Source organism: Cuculus canorus, chromosome 7, assembly GCF_017976375.1.
Source record: "Cuculus canorus isolate bCucCan1 chromosome 7, bCucCan1.pri, whole genome shotgun sequence".
Taxonomy (NCBI): Eukaryota; Metazoa; Chordata; class Aves; order Cuculiformes; family Cuculidae; genus Cuculus; species Cuculus canorus.
In genome coordinates this window covers 5875227-5892122 of record NC_071407.1, presented here as the reverse complement: position 1 = coordinate 5892122, position 16896 = coordinate 5875227, and the positions used below count along the sequence as shown (strand labels likewise).

At 44.5% G+C, this 16896-nt stretch overlaps 1 protein-coding gene across 25 annotated transcripts in view; it reads left to right on the top strand.

Moving 5' to 3' along the window:
- The first annotated feature begins 312 nt into the window (after positions 1-312).
- Positions 313-16896, top strand: part of TCF7L2 (transcription factor 7 like 2) — a 180474-nt gene continuing 163890 nt past the window's right edge. For 10 of the 25 annotated variants that reach the window (XM_054071355.1, XM_054071351.1, XM_054071348.1 and 7 more), the window contains exons 1-4: positions 315-515; positions 657-1192; positions 1463-1529; positions 1730-1854. In XM_054071355.1, coding sequence (XP_053927330.1) covers positions 1004-1192; positions 1463-1529; positions 1730-1854 — 381 coding nt within the window. In that variant the 5' untranslated portion in view covers positions 315-515; positions 657-1003. Of the gene's footprint in view, positions 516-656; positions 1193-1462; positions 1530-1729; positions 1855-16896 lie in introns of all 25 variants that reach the window. The other 15 variants (XM_054071353.1, XM_054071356.1, XM_054071357.1 and 12 more) reach the window with 7 other exon arrangements.

Below are 16896 nucleotides of genomic sequence, written 5' to 3'. Positions count from 1 at the left end.
CGCTTTTCCCCTCGTCCTGCAGCTCTGGGAGAAAGCGCCCAATTTTTGTTAAAAAAAAAATTAATTAATTTATCTTTTTTTTTTTTTACCCCCCCTCTTTGTGTCCCGCCCCCCCCTCCTCCTCCTCCCCTTCGCCCTCTCCCCTCCCCTCGCCCTCCCGCTCCCGTGCCAAAAAGGATCATTGTTAGTTTGCTACTTCCCCCACCCTCCTCCTCCTCCTCCTCCCCCTCCCGCGCCCCAGACCTGTTTATTTATGCAGACGTCACCGCGGAGCCCCCGCCCCCTCCTGCATCTCATTAAGTGCCTGGTGTGTTTCTCGCTCCCTGTCAATAATCCCGGATCCCAGACTTCTCCGTTCCTCCGGATTTCGATCCCCCCTTTTTCTATCTGTCAATCAGCGCCGCCTTTGAACTGAAAAGCTCTCAGTCCAACTTCAACTCACTCAAACCCGAGCGGCACAGGCTCCCAATATCGGCGGCGGCTGCCCCCCCCGTCACAGCTGACTTCTTGGGCTGGTTTGTTGCATTATTATTTTTTTTTTTTTCCACCCCCCCCTCCCCTCCGTTCCCCCCCCCTCCCCCCCGTTTCTCTCTCTCTCTCTTTTTTTTTATTATTATTATTATTATTAATTTTTCCGCGGGCGCGTGTGCGCGCAGTGCACGCCGAGCAGCTCCCGGGAAGAAAGAAAAAGAGAAAATCCCGAAGAAGGAAAGGAAGAAGCCTAAAGTCACTGGTGCAAAAAGGAGCAAAGAAGAGACGTTTCCCTCCCCTCCTCCTCCCTCTTTTTCCCCTCCCCAGGAGGAAAGAGAAGCGGAAAAAAAAAAAAAAAAAAAGAAACTTTCACCTTGGACTCTTCTTTTTTTTGGTGCAAACTTTCCCCCCCCTCCTCCCCTCTTATTTTTTTTTTTTTCCTCCCATTCCCCTATTTTTTTTTTCTTCTTTTTTTTTGTTCCCCCTTCCCCTTTTTGCAAAATTGCTGCTGGTGGGGTGAGGCAGGAGGAAAATGCCGCAGCTGAACGGCGGTGGAGGGGACGACCTGGGCGCCAACGATGAACTGATCTCTTTCAAAGACGAAGGGGAGCAGGAGGAGAAGATCTCGGAGAACTCCTCGGCCGAGAGGGATTTAGCTGATGTCAAGTCGTCTCTCGTCAATGAATCAGAAACGAATCAAAACAGCTCCTCGGACTCGGAGGTACGGGGGGAAACGCGGGGCGGGCGGGGGGCGCCGGGTGCGGGTCCCGTTCCCACGGGCGCCCAACTTCCCACGGCGGCACCAACTTGTAACGATGCCTTCTTGTTTTGTTCTGTTTGTTCCTCCTTCTCCCCCGCACCTTTTCCCCTTCTTCGACTTTTTCCTCCCTCCTCTACCCCCGTTATCCCTTCCCTCACCCCTATCACCCCCCCGGCCCCTCCGCCCCCCGCACCCCCGGCTGCCCCACGCCGACCCCCGGCTTTTTCCCAGGCGGAGCGGCGACCCCCTCCTCGCTCCGAAACTTTCAGAGATAAATCCCGGGAAAGTTTAGAGGAAGGTGAGTACGGATGGCAGCACCGCCCGCCCCGCACCGCCGGGCCGCCCGGCTCCCCATTTTTTTTTTTTTTTTAAATTTTTTTTTTTTTTTTTGGGGAACACTTGGCTAAAAAAAACTTTTTCCTCCCCATCCCCACCCCCTTTTTTTCCCCCTTCTTTCCCCCCTTCTTTTCCTTGCTCGTGTCTCCCCCGCCATGTTAGCTGCGAAGAGGCAAGATGGAGGGTTGTTTAAGGGCCCACCATACCCGGGTTATCCCTTTATAATGATCCCCGACCTCAGCAGCCCGTATCTGCCCAATGGATCGCTCTCTCCGACGGCGAGAACGGTAAGTGCCTTTTTTTGCCCCCCTCCTTCCCCTGCGCCCCCCGCCCCCTCCCCCGCGCCGCAAACTTTCCCAACTCCGGGGTTTGTTTACACTTCGCCATGTTTCTTTATTATTATTGTCATTATTTATTATTATTGTTATTATTATTTTCCCCCTTTCTTTACTTTCTCTTGTTTTCTTTCTGGTTTGGTGGTTTTTTTTCTTACTTTCACTTTTGAGGGCAGTTTTGGAGCCCTCGGAACCTGCCCTGCAGGGGGGTGGGGAGGAAAAAAAAAAAAAAAGGAGAAAAAAAAGCCCAAACAGAATCTAAACAAGACCTAATCCAGCCTCAAAACAAAACTGGAAATATAAAACCCCTAGTAGTTACTTGCTTTTATTTTTCTTTCCCTCTTTTTCTTAATTCTTCCTCTTTTTCCTCCTTTGCCCCCTTTTCCTCCCCCTTTCCCTCCCTCTCTTCCTCCTCCTTTCCCCACTTTTCCTCTCTCTTTCTCTTTTCCTTTCCCCACTTTTCCTCTCCCTTTCTCTTTTCCTTCCCCCTTTTTCCTCCCCTTTCCCTCTTCCGTTCCCCCCATTTCCTCCCCTTTCTTTTCCCCCTTTTCCTCCCTTCTTTCTCTCCTCCTTTCCCTTTTTTCCTCCCCTTTTTCGTCCCCCTTTTTCTCTCCTCCTTTCTCCCCTTCTCCCCTTTTTCTCTCCTCCTTTCCCCCTTCCCTCTTTTCTTTCTCCCTTTCTCCCCTTCCCCCCCTTTTTCTCTCCCCCTCTTCCCCCTTCCTCCTTTTTTCTCTCCCCCTTCACCCCCTTTTTCTCTCCCTATTTCTCCTTTTTTCCTCCTTTCTCCCCTCTCCCCATCGCTGGGGAGGGGAAGGTTATTTTCCCTCGGCCGCGCTTGGGATCCGCTCCCTCCAAACTCCTCGTTTTCCATGGTGACCCGTCGCCTCCTGCCCTCCTCCGTGGCGGCTGGGCCGGCTCCCCCCTCCCTTTTCCTTCCCCCTTAACCCTCTCCTGCCCTCGCCCGCCCTGCGGGAGCGGCGATTTTCAACCGGGGGCAAACGTCCCCTCCCGGCCGTGGGGTGCAGCGAGTTGCGCCCGTTCTCAGCGCCCGCCCGCCCGGGCTGGGACGCGGCTCCCCTTTCCCGGTGCCGGTGGGGCCTCTTCTCTCCTTCCCTTTCCTCTCCTCACCTGGGTTGTGCCGGGGAAAGCGGCTCCTCGGTGTTGCTGTGTTGCCTGGTGGTGCTGCCAGGAGAGGGGGGTGGGGGGGGAAAGGGGGGATGGAAAAACCTAAGGGATGCAGCAAAGCAAAGAAAACTGGGATCGCCTCGATTAGCTCTAATAACAACAACAACAAAAATAATCAAACAAGTCGAGCGAAATTCCTCCTGGAAGTATGCTGGCCGAAAAACAATTTTGCTGAAAGCGAGTAGGTTTTTTTGTGTGTGTGCGTGTGTTTATTTTGCTGTTTTTAGGGGTTGGTTTTTTTTTTTGCCCCGAGGGTGTCAGTGGTGGGGGCTGCGCTTGGCTGGAGAGGGGGCAGAGCAAGTTTTAACCCAAACCAGGAGATTTTGGGGTCTGCTGGTGGCTTTGCAGTCCCAGCTGTTTGTCCTCTCTGCTCTGGCATCAGTTCTCAAGTGTCACCTTTCCTTTTGAAAGAGTTTTCCCAAATTTTTTTTTTTAGCTAAAACAGCGAAAGCCACAGGGACTACAAACCCCTGAGCGTCCCTACCGATGGGTTTGCTCTTTTTCTTCTGGGTGTTTCTACATCTGAAGCGTTCCCACCATCACCATGTGTGTTTATACGCTTTCTATTTCTTTTTTTCCCCCCCCCCTCCCCTTCTTCCTTGTGGTAACACGAGATAGCGATTTACAATAATAGATCCACTGTTTGGGAGATGTTGGAGCCGTACTAATGACTGAAGGCTTGGACAACCCCAGTGTATCAGATCTACAAGTGTTGTAAAGCATTAAAATATTAAACATCGGGTCAGGCTTGTTTTCACTTCATCCAGGAGCGGATTAGTGGAGGCAGAGGTGGAAGGGAGGGAGTCGGGAAGGTTTTCCTGACTTTTGGGCCGTGGCAGGGGTTTGTTTTGGTGCCTTGTAACTTGCAAGGAGGTGATTTCTGGGACGGTGGCATCGGGGTGACTGCAGTTGGCGATTGTAATGACTGGGAGGGGAATTCAGGACCTGCCTGCCTTATAGCCTTTCCTTTCGGATACGGTGTGTGGTTCCCACCCCCCCCCCCACCTTCCATGTATATGGATGACGGTGATAAATTCCAAATTCTGTGAGCACCAGGATCCAGATGGAGAAACAATCTTTGTTAGAAATCATTTTGCTACAAATTGTTACAAATTCCTTCCCTTTCCCCCCCTCCCTTTTCACCTTAAATGCATTCCACTCTTCCAAGTGCAGGCTAATGGGAAGCACACCTCCGCTGCTTTTTTTTTTCCCCCTTTTAAGCGTTTTTTCTTTTCTTACACCACCTCCAGTTCTTTATTTTTTCCCTCATTACCTTTATTCCAGCTCCTTTTTCCTTTAGCCTGTGAAGATAGGATCCTCCAGCAGTTAGCTTTCCTGGAAGTGTTCTTCCTGCCCTCGCTCCCCCACAGCTAAAAAAAAGGCCTCCATAGGAATGTTTGGATTGTGTGAATTAGACGCACTGTACAAAAGCTTACAGGTTGTTTTATTGTTGGTTTAGCAGGTGGCCTGCTTGTGTTATCAGGTGGATTCTGAAAGGATATTTCCACACTCAATAGGCAATTTTCTTGTTTCCACATCCAGGCTCCAGCATCCTTCTCCTGTCTTCTTAACCTTATTCTTTCACATTCCGTGCGCTTGTTTGCTTGCCTGCCACTTAATTATAGCCAGGAAAAATTAAAGTTGTTTATTTAGGCCTGAGAGCAGACTATTATAAAGATTCAGCGGTGTAGCTGCTGTCTATCACACACTGTTTTTAGGTGGATTCTAGTTCACTGCTGTTACAGCTTCCAGTTCCAGGCGATCTTTCTCTCCTGTTTGTTTATTTATTTTTTTTTAATACATGTTGAAAAGGTGTAGATGATTCTGCATAATTATGGGGTTTATTTTCATTTATGTAGCTTTTCCCGAAGCCATATTTGTTGAGTTTTAGAGCACGCAAGGTAAAGAAGTGATGCAGAGCCATAGCAAAATTGCTTTTCCTTTCCTTTTGCTGTTGTAGGATCTTAAAGGTCTGTGGGTGTGGTTTTTTTTTGTTGTTTTCTTTTTTTTTTCCCCCCCTGGATGTTTTTTCTTTTTGTTTTATTTGGGGTTGTAGAGTGTTTTGTAAATGCACCTGTAATTGACTGTTCAAGAGTAAACTCGTAGGCAGCAATTTCTGCTTTACTGCTTCAGGAATGTGAAGAATTATGAAGTATCATAAAATCTGCTTATGATGAATAATATATTATCTCAAGAATAATGCTTGAAATATTGCAAACTCTTTATAAAGCTCTATAGGAGTAATTTTATTTTTAAAAGTCGAAGATTTTTTTTCACTATAATCTTGCTTTTGATAGAATACTCGGATTGCTTTTAAGGCTAGGTGTGTATTTTAAGTAGAGGTCTAGTCAAATAGTAATGAAGTAATGCATCTGAGAGTGCCAGTTCCATACCTAGGCTTGCAGAGGGACTGGGATAGCTGCCTGGTAGAGATAATTAAGGAGAATATTTTTCTTTCAAAGCTGGAAAATGAAGAATTGGTGTATTTAATTTTTACCCTAAATTTAGAGCTTGGTTAATGCTTTCGGTGAGCAAATAGATGCGCTGTGATTTGAGAAAACCCTGCTGGCAGATGTTCTTGTTTTTACTAGGGCTGTTGCATCTTCCAAATTATTGCTCGCTTGGTGAGGCTGTAGGAGTAAGCTTAACGTTTGATCCTGAAGTTTAGGAGTTTGGAATAGCTGTGGTGGAGAGCAGCCTCCTCGCCTAGATTTGACGTTCAGGAAGAAACTTTTTTCTTCAGTTGACTTGAAAAATGGATGTTTTCCTTTATCTACTGAATCAAACAACATAATCCCTCCTAATACAAAAGCTGTAGACCCTGGGGTGTGAAGGGTTAATGGTGGTCCCCTTTTTTTTTTTCCCCTCCCTCCAATTGTTTTGACAACACTTTTCAAAGTGTGACATTCCAAGCCCTTGCAATACAATGTAATATTACTGTAATTACACAGGTCATTACATTTTAAATAGAGAACAATAAAATGCTTATCGCACTGAAAAAGAACAGGTGTTCTTGCCCTTCTTTGGTATTTATGCTAATTGTTTTTCATCTCCTTCAGAAATATTTATGGCTGGCATCTTAAGGTTTCAGTCTCAATGTGACAATATTAATTCTTTGCTAATCTTTATGGTCGAGGTTTAATGTCTGCAGTATGGATTAGAGAATTAACGTCCACCGACGAGTTTAATAATGTAGATACAACCGAGTGTGTCAGCACTTGGGCACTTTATGATACATTGCTATTCAATGCAGAGTGAATTATTCGCTTCCTTTCTTTTATAGAAAAAGAAAAAAAAAAAGAAGAAAAGAACGAACATGCTTTTAATAAAGTTTCTGGACTTGTGTAAAAACAAGCTATTAAATAAGAACTGATGATCCTGTGGCATAAATCAAATGGGACCTCCATAAAGAAACTTTCCTCATGCTTAATTAGGTAGATTGCTGAATCACTCTGCTATAGCATTAGCATAGCTGGGATACAATGGCAAACAGGCAGCGTTTGTTAACTTATTTTCGGTAAAGAAGCTGATTTATTTTTAATTCTCCCCCCCTCTTCCTCCCCCCGATAAGATTTCATTCTGGAGCAAATGCTGCATTGCTCAGTCAATCAGCTTCTCTTTAGGGGGCTATGAAAATTAGTTAAAGTTTCATGTTTCTGTGACCTTGCAAAACAATATAATGCAGCACTGTTACTTGAGTGTACAGGATAATTGCAGGACTGCACTTCATTAAAAATAATATTTGCTTTGGAAATCGAACAATTTTAATAGGTGCACCAGTGGCTGATCTATGTTGAAAAAAAAATATATATAGTAGATGCCTTTCCAGGTTTTTTTGAATGCATTCATACATGGACTGATGATGATGTTGAGTGGGGTGTTTTTCCCTCCTTCCTCTTTGTTTTTTGTTCAAGCAAATATGTGCTGATTTGTCAGCTGGAGATGGTGGTGGGGGGGAAGGAGCGTGTTGCAGCTTTGCTTGGAGCTTGTAAACCAGAATGTAGGTAAAACTGTTTTAAATTTGTCAGACTTTCATGACTGGGCCCCCAAAATCAGATAAAAAATGTAGTGTAGAGAAAAAGGACAGCTGCAGATTTTTTGTGTGGACGTGTGTTTCTGTACCATGACTAAAAACTCTGAGGACCTTTTCCCAGCTGTCTGGCAGTTATGTGGAAGTTGGATTATTGGCAGTTAAGCATGAGACAACCTGGATTTAGCAAATGCTCTCCTACACAGGAAGCAGATGACATTATCCTGGGGGAAGGGAGGAGATCCTTCTCCAGGCACAGCCTGGGGGGAGACGCCTGCTCCCCCCCAGCCAAAAAGGAGGGTCATATCAGTGTAAAAAAGCACTTGGTTTGTCAGTTTGGAGGGTTTTCTCAAGGTTCTTTTTGGACTAAATCAGATTCTTTGCTCCCACACTGGGGCTGTAGTGAGAAGTTTTGCTTTGGGGGTGTGTGTGTGTGTGTGTGAGGTTTGGGGGGAGATTTAAAGCTCTTTTCCCCGGGCATCTCCTCAGTACCCGCCTCCTGGCAAATATGTAAGTAAGCCTTAAAACTTTGACTTCTAATTGGGCACATTTGTGAAGGAAATGGTTAATTTTACAACCAAAGGCAAACTTGCACCTCGACAGGTCTGCTGAAAGAAATGTGCCACAGTCGTTTGCTGGCAAGCACTGCAGGGTCATAAATCCACGGGGTTTATTTACAGCCTATAACACTTATGAATGTTAAGATATTTGACGCCACGCTGGCCTTATAATATCCAAGGTCCACAGACACTGGCGGTGGGTCAAATTTCTTTCACTAATTATAAGCAATGAGAGATGGAGTGTGGTGCTGGGGGTGGGGGGCAGATATGGAAATCCTCTCTCTCTCTCTCCCCACCCAAAAGCGAAGGATATTTTCTGTTCCTCCTCCCAACTGCTGCGTTACGTTTGTCTCTTTTTCTTCTTTTCACGTTGGCTCCGAAGTTTATAGTGAACGCTTGCGGTGCTGCAGAAGGTGGGCTGTGGGGGACACAGCCAGGCTGAAGGAGCGAAGAAGTTTAGCCCCAGCTTGTGTCCTTTACAGAGGTCTCCGTCATATTGTGCAGTATTTCCTAGATACCGACACAAGCAAACATTTAAAGACAGATGACACCTGGAAATGTCCTTTAATTTTCTCACACGCCGCTGAGGCAGGTGAGAAAGAAAAGATTGCATCAGGTTTTATGCAAAAGGTGGATGCTTGGAAATGCGCGTATTGTGCGTATAAAACAGGGCCTCTTAAAAAGCAGGAAAAGCCCACGTTGAAGGAAAACATGCGCTGAATGAATTAAAGGGTTGAGGTTAGAGGCGTTTTTTTAGGGGAGAAGCTCTGTATCCTGCTGGAAGGGACGATCCGGGGTGGACGCGCAGGTCAGGGTGGAGGGATGTGCTGGAGTGGCGTTTTGGCAAGGGGTGACTGGGGAGAGTGGAGACCGCTGGAGAGTAATGGGAGGACAAAAAGAGGGGTGTTGGAGCAGGAGGAGAAACTAGAGGGGGGTGGGAAACACCAGTATCTGAACGGATGGTTGGAGGGGAAGCTTGGGATCTGGGGATTGGCTCTTAAGTGTCAGGGAAGTCTGGGTCCCAAGGAGAAACACTGCTTCACTCAGCAAAGCTCGTTATCCTCAGCTCGCTCCCCATTAAACATGCTTTCCTCCAGTGGACGGTCAGATTTGAAGGGCTGCTGTCTTGTCTGTGCTGGGGGCGTGCGTGTGTTTGAACAAGATAATGCGATTACTCAAATGTGCCTAGGTATTACTTTTAGCTTTAATTTCTCCAGCAGTTGATTTCGGGTTCCCTGTAGGTTACTGTTGTGCTCGGAGACTAATTTAGGAAAAAGGCAGGATTCTGTGTGTGGTGGAAAGCTGCTCTCCTTCGCCCATATGTTTTTCTTCTACAAGCCATGTAAAACCTGACTTGAAAAAAAAAAATAAAATGAGGGGGCTGTCAATTTGGCCCTTCCACAAATAGCTGTACAGTTTTGTTGAAGGTTTTATGGATTTCCCTAATCAATGGAGCACTGTGACTTATTAGCCCCCGGGGACAGATCCGAATCCCCCAGCACCATGCTGCAAAGCTGGTGTGGTATTGTACCTTTTTAACAGGTTATCAACAAGGATGTTCCTCTGGTTCCCAGGACGCTTCCCACTCCCTCCCTCCAGCATCTCCCCCCATCGGATTCTTTCCGGCAAAATCTGTTCAGTCTCGCGCCTTTGTTTTAGGTCGGTTAAACCCTCGACCCTTATTCTTTGTGGGGTCACGCTTAGGCAACCGGGCAGGGCTGAATGAGTTAAGTCGCTGGCTGAAGTTTGGCTTCATGCAACTAAATTTGAGGCCTGGTAGGCATTAGCAGGGCACAGCACATTTACAGAGCTTAATTAGTACGCGCTGTAATTGTTCATGGTCTGCCAGAAGGAGTAATGTTCAGGAAAAGTGGAGTCGTTCTTCTGCAGTCTTCAGTTTTAAAACGATAAATCACTTGCATATTTGTGCAGTGATTCAAATGGAGCTGAGACCTCTCCATCTCAACATGTGGTAAATTGTAAAGTCAATGAATTGCAGATGTAGGATACAGCAGATTCTCTAAGAAAATGCGGAATGAATGGGGAAGGGTGATGCTATAAATACGTACTGAGAAGATAACTGGCTTTCTGCTTGCTGCGCCAATTATGATGTACTAAAGATATTAGCAGTTTTGTTTTAATGTATTTGCTTTATATTTCTTTAAACTAAATATAGGGGTACCGCGTTACTTCGCTTGGTGAGGTTTTTATTAATGCTTCAGAACAATGGGTTTCATATGGAAATGCGTGTGATAGCCATATTAATACAAATTAATTCATCATGGGTAATGTTGTAGCTGTTACTCAAGGAGTTTATAATCAGGGGACACTTTAAAGTGTGGCTGCAGCAACATATAAGAAATGTTGTGGTAGAGGATGCCTATATATTCCAGTTAGGGGAAGCACTGGAAATATTATGTATCTCACCATGACATTTTGCATCTGCCCGTAATTCCTCCCAACTTCACTCTTCGCGTTCCTTAATCCAACAGCCTAGAGCCTATTTTAAAAAGTAAAAGAACCAAACAAGACTACGCTACACAGGGCGACATCGTAAATGCCGTGTATTGTTTTTTTTTTTTGAATGCGGAGAATGTGTGTCACTCTTACTGCTGTGAAATCTTGTCTTCCTTGGGCTTGGTCCAAGATCCATTGAAGTCAGTGGAAAAAAAGCTTCTATTAATAATGTAGGGCTTTGGATGAGGACCCGCATGTCCTGAGCCAATGGCCAACTTCTTCAAAAGTGGATAAAGGTATCGAAAAAGCCAAATTCAACTAAATGTCATATTGATACATTGCTGCTTCTGTGGCAGCTCTTCCAATTTGCTCCTTGGAAAAAAGAGTTAGGTTTCCAATGGTACTTTCTTAAATGAATTCTTGCTTCTGCAGTATGTGACTTTCCCACAGAAGCACAGAGCATCCTGGCAGGAGCAGGATTTGGTCCGAGGCTGTGTTGCATGTCAATACTGCTTTTCTAATATGAGTAGGTGGATTTGTATGGAAGTTGTAAAAGTTAATGATTGTTCTCTGACTCATACACCGCTGGTTTCAGCAAAGAAGAAATGATGACAGTAAAATGATAGAGATTATAGGAGACAAGTAGGCTTTGGTGAAGAGAGAATGGATTTGCATCGTTTGAAATGTTTTTGCTGCCTGCTGAAGGAAGTGCGAGGTGGGAAAAGAGGGGAAGGCGGCTTCTTTTTTGGGTTAGATATTTTGGGTACCCAGCTCCTGCAGGGATTTGGCTAGGAAGTGAGGCTGAGTTACAGGAGGGACTCCACTGTGTTAAAGGTCCCATAACCATTTTGTTAGTCCTACTGATACAGTTAGAGTCCTGCCTAACTGTTTCCCCCTCTCAACAGAACAGGTTTTAATGCCCTAGGCTCTGTGGGAAATATGATTGCACACCTAATGGCTACCCAGTATGAATACATAATTGTGCTCGAGCAGTATCTGTCTTGCAGCTTTGTAGGGTGCTCCGGAGTACCTGTGGTGTGAAAGGTGTTGTGTACAACAAAATCGGTCTCTGCTTTGTAATTCAGTAGTGAAGGTGATTCAGCTGAGACACACAAACACACACAAAAAAAAAATCCAAAAGGAGGGTGTGGGATGTAATAGTTAGAAAATGCCAGACAGAAAATACTGCAAAGGGACTTTGTGAGGAATATTCTTAGAAGTTGATGCAATAGAAACGAATCATCCTATTTTAAGAAAGGGAAAAATAGAGCAAGAAAAGGTGGAGACATACCTCTCTGAGCACATCCAAACTCCCACTGGAATCAGTGACTCTTTAAATAATGATCTGGAAAAGTCTGAGGCTATAGGCTTTTCTGTTCTAGAGACAAGCCACTACATTGATTTCTGTTTTTAACTGATGCAAATATTTAATAAAGGTTCTACTGGAACTGCTTTAAACCCTACCGTGAATAATTTTAACTTGGTTAAACTGGTGAACTGGTTTGGGAGCATACACAGTAAGAGGTTTGCATTGGTTTAATTAGATTTAGGAGATTTATAAAGCCAGGGCCACTACTGTGACATAGGCAAGGTCTGGAAGACGGCGTATAGATGCTGCATTGATCTATGCCCAGGCTGAACAGACTGCTATTGAAATTACGCTATTATAAATGTTTGCCAATATTAAAGAATCCACGCGAAGGTATGACCTTGAATGAACGCATCAGAAGAATAAGATGGCAATCAGTGTTTCTACCTTTGTTTTCTCTGGGACATTGGCAGGAAGGTTCTCTCCCTTTGAAAGGAGTTGCAGATTACAGTTTAGTCTGCCTGGAAGTCATGTTTTTGTGATTTTTATTATTATTATTTTTATTAACAAAATGTCTCGGTTTACTTCTGATTCTTGTTACATTCCCTTATGGGCTTTTTCTTAATTCTTGAACTGCACCATAAAATGTAGCCCGAAGCATGTCTGTGTCCATTAAAAAAAAAAAAAAGAAAAAAAGAGGGGGGCAAAAAAAAGGTATTTTACAAGAGCTAGTCACAAACATAACAAAGCTGCTGTGTAAAGAATATCCACAGAGCTTATTTTATCTGGATGGCAGCTAAATATCTTTACAGTCCCTGGGGTTGTTAAAGGCCAAACGCCTGGTATACCTGGTTAGTTTATTTTCATTGAAATCTGTTGCTCAACTACAGTACTTGAAAGTACTTTGTTTTTAATGTCATAAATATGAAATTAGATTTCATAAATATGAAATTAAAAAGTGAAAACTGGAACCTGGGTGTAGCTGGCTGGTTGTAAATGGGTACTGGCGCATTGCCGCACGGCTGGTGTGCCTGTGCGCGGGCACCGGGCTGGTTATGTGGGCACATCTGTGTGTGTGCACGCAATGTACATTTGTGAACATACACTGGGTTATCAGGTGTCTATTCAGTTTTAATTGACAATATGAGATTCCTGTGGTTACTCTGTGCACAGATTGCCTTGGGGCTCTACAGGGTTTGTGGGAAGAAAAGCCTTGACAAGTTTCCATTAAGCCCTGAATCAGGCAATTGGAAAAGGGGAGAATGAAAGGAGCTGAAAAGAGGGACAACTTGTTAGTGTTGCATTCTGCGCTTGCAACGAGAAACCTCTTTTAGACAAGAGTGGTTCTCAGGCCAAGAATTTCAAACTCGCGGAGAAACCTGTCCAGAACACAAAAGTTGTTTGAACGGGGTGCAGAATTGTCACAGTAATTAGAGCAATCTCCGTTTACTGAGTGGCAGCCTTTATAAAGGACAGGGGATAAAGGGTTCAAATTCATCTTTCTCTCTCCGATTCACTTCTGATGAACTGCCCCTGTGTATGTATGTGTATATGAAGGAGTGTGTGTGTGGCCACATTTTCAGCTACTCATCATTTGATCGCTCTTGTTTTAAAAGAAGAACAACTTGAGTTTCTTCTTCCTGCCACAAATGACGTTTTAGAGCATTTTGCTTTTACTTAATTACTTTTTTATTGGTGCTATAATTTGGTATACAGGAGTAAAAGGATGCTTTGGGGAATGCGCTTGTGCTCTGCTGCGGGGGGAACCCCAAATATTTCTCAGATGCTTTCTACTCTTACTTGATCCCATATCTTTGACTTATAGGAGCAGTCCCATTATTTTTAATAGGATTATTTGGGGAAGCAAGAAGAGTGAATGAATAAGGATTGGACCCTTAAAGTTTATCCTCTTGCCACTATGAGCTCTGCCCAGAAGTACTGAATCAGCTGGAGTTTTGCCATTGCTCTTATTAGGAGAAGGATCAGGCCCATGGATTACATGAGAGTGGATCTTGTGAACAAGCCAAATAAAACTGTGAAAATCAGAGTTGTTGCTGTGCGTGATGCAGGAGTGTCTGGAGGTCTTGGTCTGGGCTCCTTTTGGTCAGATGGAATGCAGAGAAAAATGGGAGTAAATAAGCGTGTGAGCACTATGGGTGTTCTTGCCTATGGAAGAAAATGTCACTGCTAAATTTCCTCTACACCTTTAGTTTTAAAGAAAATAAAATATTAAGCTCTTTGGGTTTTTTTCCAGCCATCATTCCGAGTGCAAAGTTAGTCATTTTGATGTCCATTTATTTGGCTGTTTAGGCTTTGTGATTGCCTTTTATTTATTCTGCCCGAAATACTGTAGGCTCTGTGCTTTGTAAAGGCTTGGAGGTAGTGACCTTGGGTATTTTACTTAATCATTTAGCGTTATGCTTCTTCCCTTCGTTCACCCCTATGTCTGAATTCAGAGAGAGAGAGAGAGAGAGAGAGAGAGAGAGAGAGAGAGAGAGAGAGAGAGAGAGAGAGAGAGAGAGAGAGAGAGAGAGAGAGAGAGAGAGAGAGAGAGAGAGAGAGAGAGAGAGAGAGAGAGAGAGAGAGAGAGAGAGAGAGAGAGAGAGAGAGAGAGAGAGAGAGAGAGAGAGAGAGAGAGAGAGAGAGAGAGAGAGAGAGAGAGAGAGAGAGAGAGAGAGAGAGAGAGAGAGAGAGAGAGAGAGAGAGAGAGAGAGAGAGAGAGAGAGAGAAGCTCTTTAAGTTGATGCTTTCACTCTTTCTTGTTTTTCTCTGTATCACATTGCCTTCAAGGCCTGTGGCACAGCTGATGAGGCGTTGTGTTGGAACCCTGCGAGTGGTGTGTGTCTAATTCTGTGGTCCTGGGATCAACCAGCATCTGTGTCGGGCTCCCAAGGTTTGGGCCAGTCATGCTCAGTTTTTGTATACAGTTTTTTTCTCCACCTCTACCTGCTGCAGTTATTTCCTTCTAGAGGAGGATGGTGGTGATGAAGAATTTGGCTTGATCTTTTTACATTTTAGCAAAAAGCAGATTTATTTTTGTCACAGGGCTGGGCCCTAGCATGAAAAATCTGTGGAAAAATTGCTTGTCTTTGAGTTGCATTGCAGGGATCCTGTTGTCAGTCAGAGAAGAACACTTCTTTGCATGCTTCCTAAGAGCACGTGTTCTCCTAGTTCACTTGCCTTGTCTCTGCGCGTGGTGTGTAGAAGTTGCCTTGTAGGCACAAGGAGGAGTTGGGAGACGATGATTTTCCTGGCAGTAATGCTGAATTGCTTATGCAGTGTCGGAGCATAGAGCCGGGTCTGTGTGCTGGACAATGTCATGGTCAGGTTGAACAATGTCTCCATTTTCAGATGATGCTATTTCGTCTCAACCATTGATGGTTTGCAGACCAGTTGTGATGTCTGCCATCCTGAAAGAGTACCCAGTGTGGTACTAATTGTACCAGGACTAATTGTTGTTTAGAATATACTTATTGCATATTATGGACCTCTCTTGAACATGGCTTTCTCAGTCCTGTCCCTTGTGCATTATTTTCTCAGCTGGTAATTAATTTCTCAGTTTGGTAACTTGTCAGTAACTGGCATCTCCTCAATAATGAGTGTTTTGTAGTAGTTCTCCATCGCTAAGGAGTAATTGCTGGCCCTATGAAGTCACTGAACTCTTTCATTTGCCAGCCGCATAACCTTTCCTGTTAGACTGTCATGACCGAGTTATCGCAACAAAGCTTAACTACATCTACAGTTGACATCCTGGCCGCAGGATACATGGAGACAAAGGGCTGGAGGAAGCTGTTTTTAAGTCATGGTTGCAAGCAGGAGCTCTTGACAGTAGCAGAAAGCTTTTATTTGATTTTACAACTATGTAAAATCTAGCTTAGCCTAGAAAAGCAGCTCTTGAGTTTAGTAGAGGTGGCAATGCAGAGCAGCCCACGTCCTCTTTTCACTGCATGGCATTCTCTCAACCCTGGTTTTCCGCCTGGCCCTGTCTTGCTTTTCTGCCTTTTGTTGGGGTTGTTTCTTAATGCAGTGGTAAGCGATTTGGAGGCACTTCCCTTCCTGGGAGGTGGTGGTGCAAATATGGCCCTGATCCTGCACGTGTGCCAGGCTCGTCTACATGTCTGCTCTCTGAAGAATTGTCCTCGGCCTGGGTGAGACCATGCATTTGGGCTTGTAGGATTGTGGCCTAAATTTGTGATCCCGAGGGGGAGATTGTGAAGATTATTTTGGAAAAGAGATGCTCGATGAAGCGGGAAAGAGGCTAAGAGAGAATACTGGAAAGACGGTGCAAATGAGAAGCAAAAGTTTTTCATTTACACTCCTTGGTATTGCTCTGGTTTGTGGCTCTAAGTAGAAAACCAGCGGTTTCTTGAAATCTTGAGAGTTGCTCTTCAGCATCTGCACACACCCAAATACCTTTTGAAATTTGTTTTTGTTTTTCCTGCTCCTTGAACACATTAGCTTATGCTACAAGAAGTGAGATGAATTCTTGGTCTTTTTTTTCCACCCTTGCTGTTGGAATTGTTTGTTAAATTCCAATTACAAGGCTTGTTCAACACCTGTACAAACCCACAGCCATTGTTAAGGGAATAATTTGAGGACAATGGGGTTAACGCAGGTGTACACAAGTGCAGAATTTGGATTGCAAAGTCTCTTTATTACTATGTGTGCATAAGAAAGAGAAGGAAGGAATTCAGCTTAATTCTTAGATCCCAGATATAATTTATAGGACAAGCGTTTGGAAGAAGAGTAAGTGGGGAGGGGAAGAGATGTCTGAACAGGTTCAGACAAGGCATTGAACACATATGAAATGGAAAGTTAAAAGGAAATAAATGCTACACTCCTTTTTCCTCCCTACCTCACCCTCATACCACTTTCATGGAGTCACTTTTCAAGGTACAAAGCTGGCTGGTAATGATCTTGCACACTGATTGCCTTTAAGAGTGATCACGGTTAATGTTTTGTATGGAAATAAGGTACTGGGACGCGGTGCTGATTTGTAGTGCCAGCAATCCCCAACCCCAGTTGCACCCAGATATGATCAGAAAGTTGCATTAGATGTACATTCACATGGGTGTGCTCTGTTTAGTAGAAGCTAAATCGAGGGAGTTATGCTGCTTGACTCTCAAGATTTCTTTCCTCTGAAGCAAAAGATGTGTGTAGTCTCCAAAGGTGACCTACTGTCTCATGCTACCAGAGTAACCCTCTTAAAGTGGTGACAATATCCCTAAAAGCCAAGAGGATGAAGTCCTAGAGTCTGCAGGAGGTGTCCTTCTGGTATTCTCTTATGTTGATACAAAGAGCTACAGTTTTACGTAACGTCATGAATATCTAGCAATGGGTCATCTTCCTCTGGGGTAATTCCAGTAAAGGCTAAAAGAGGTTCGTACACAACGAAAGCCAAGATTCACATCCCTGCTGTCACAAGTGGCTGTGAATTGAGATCAGTTTCTCTT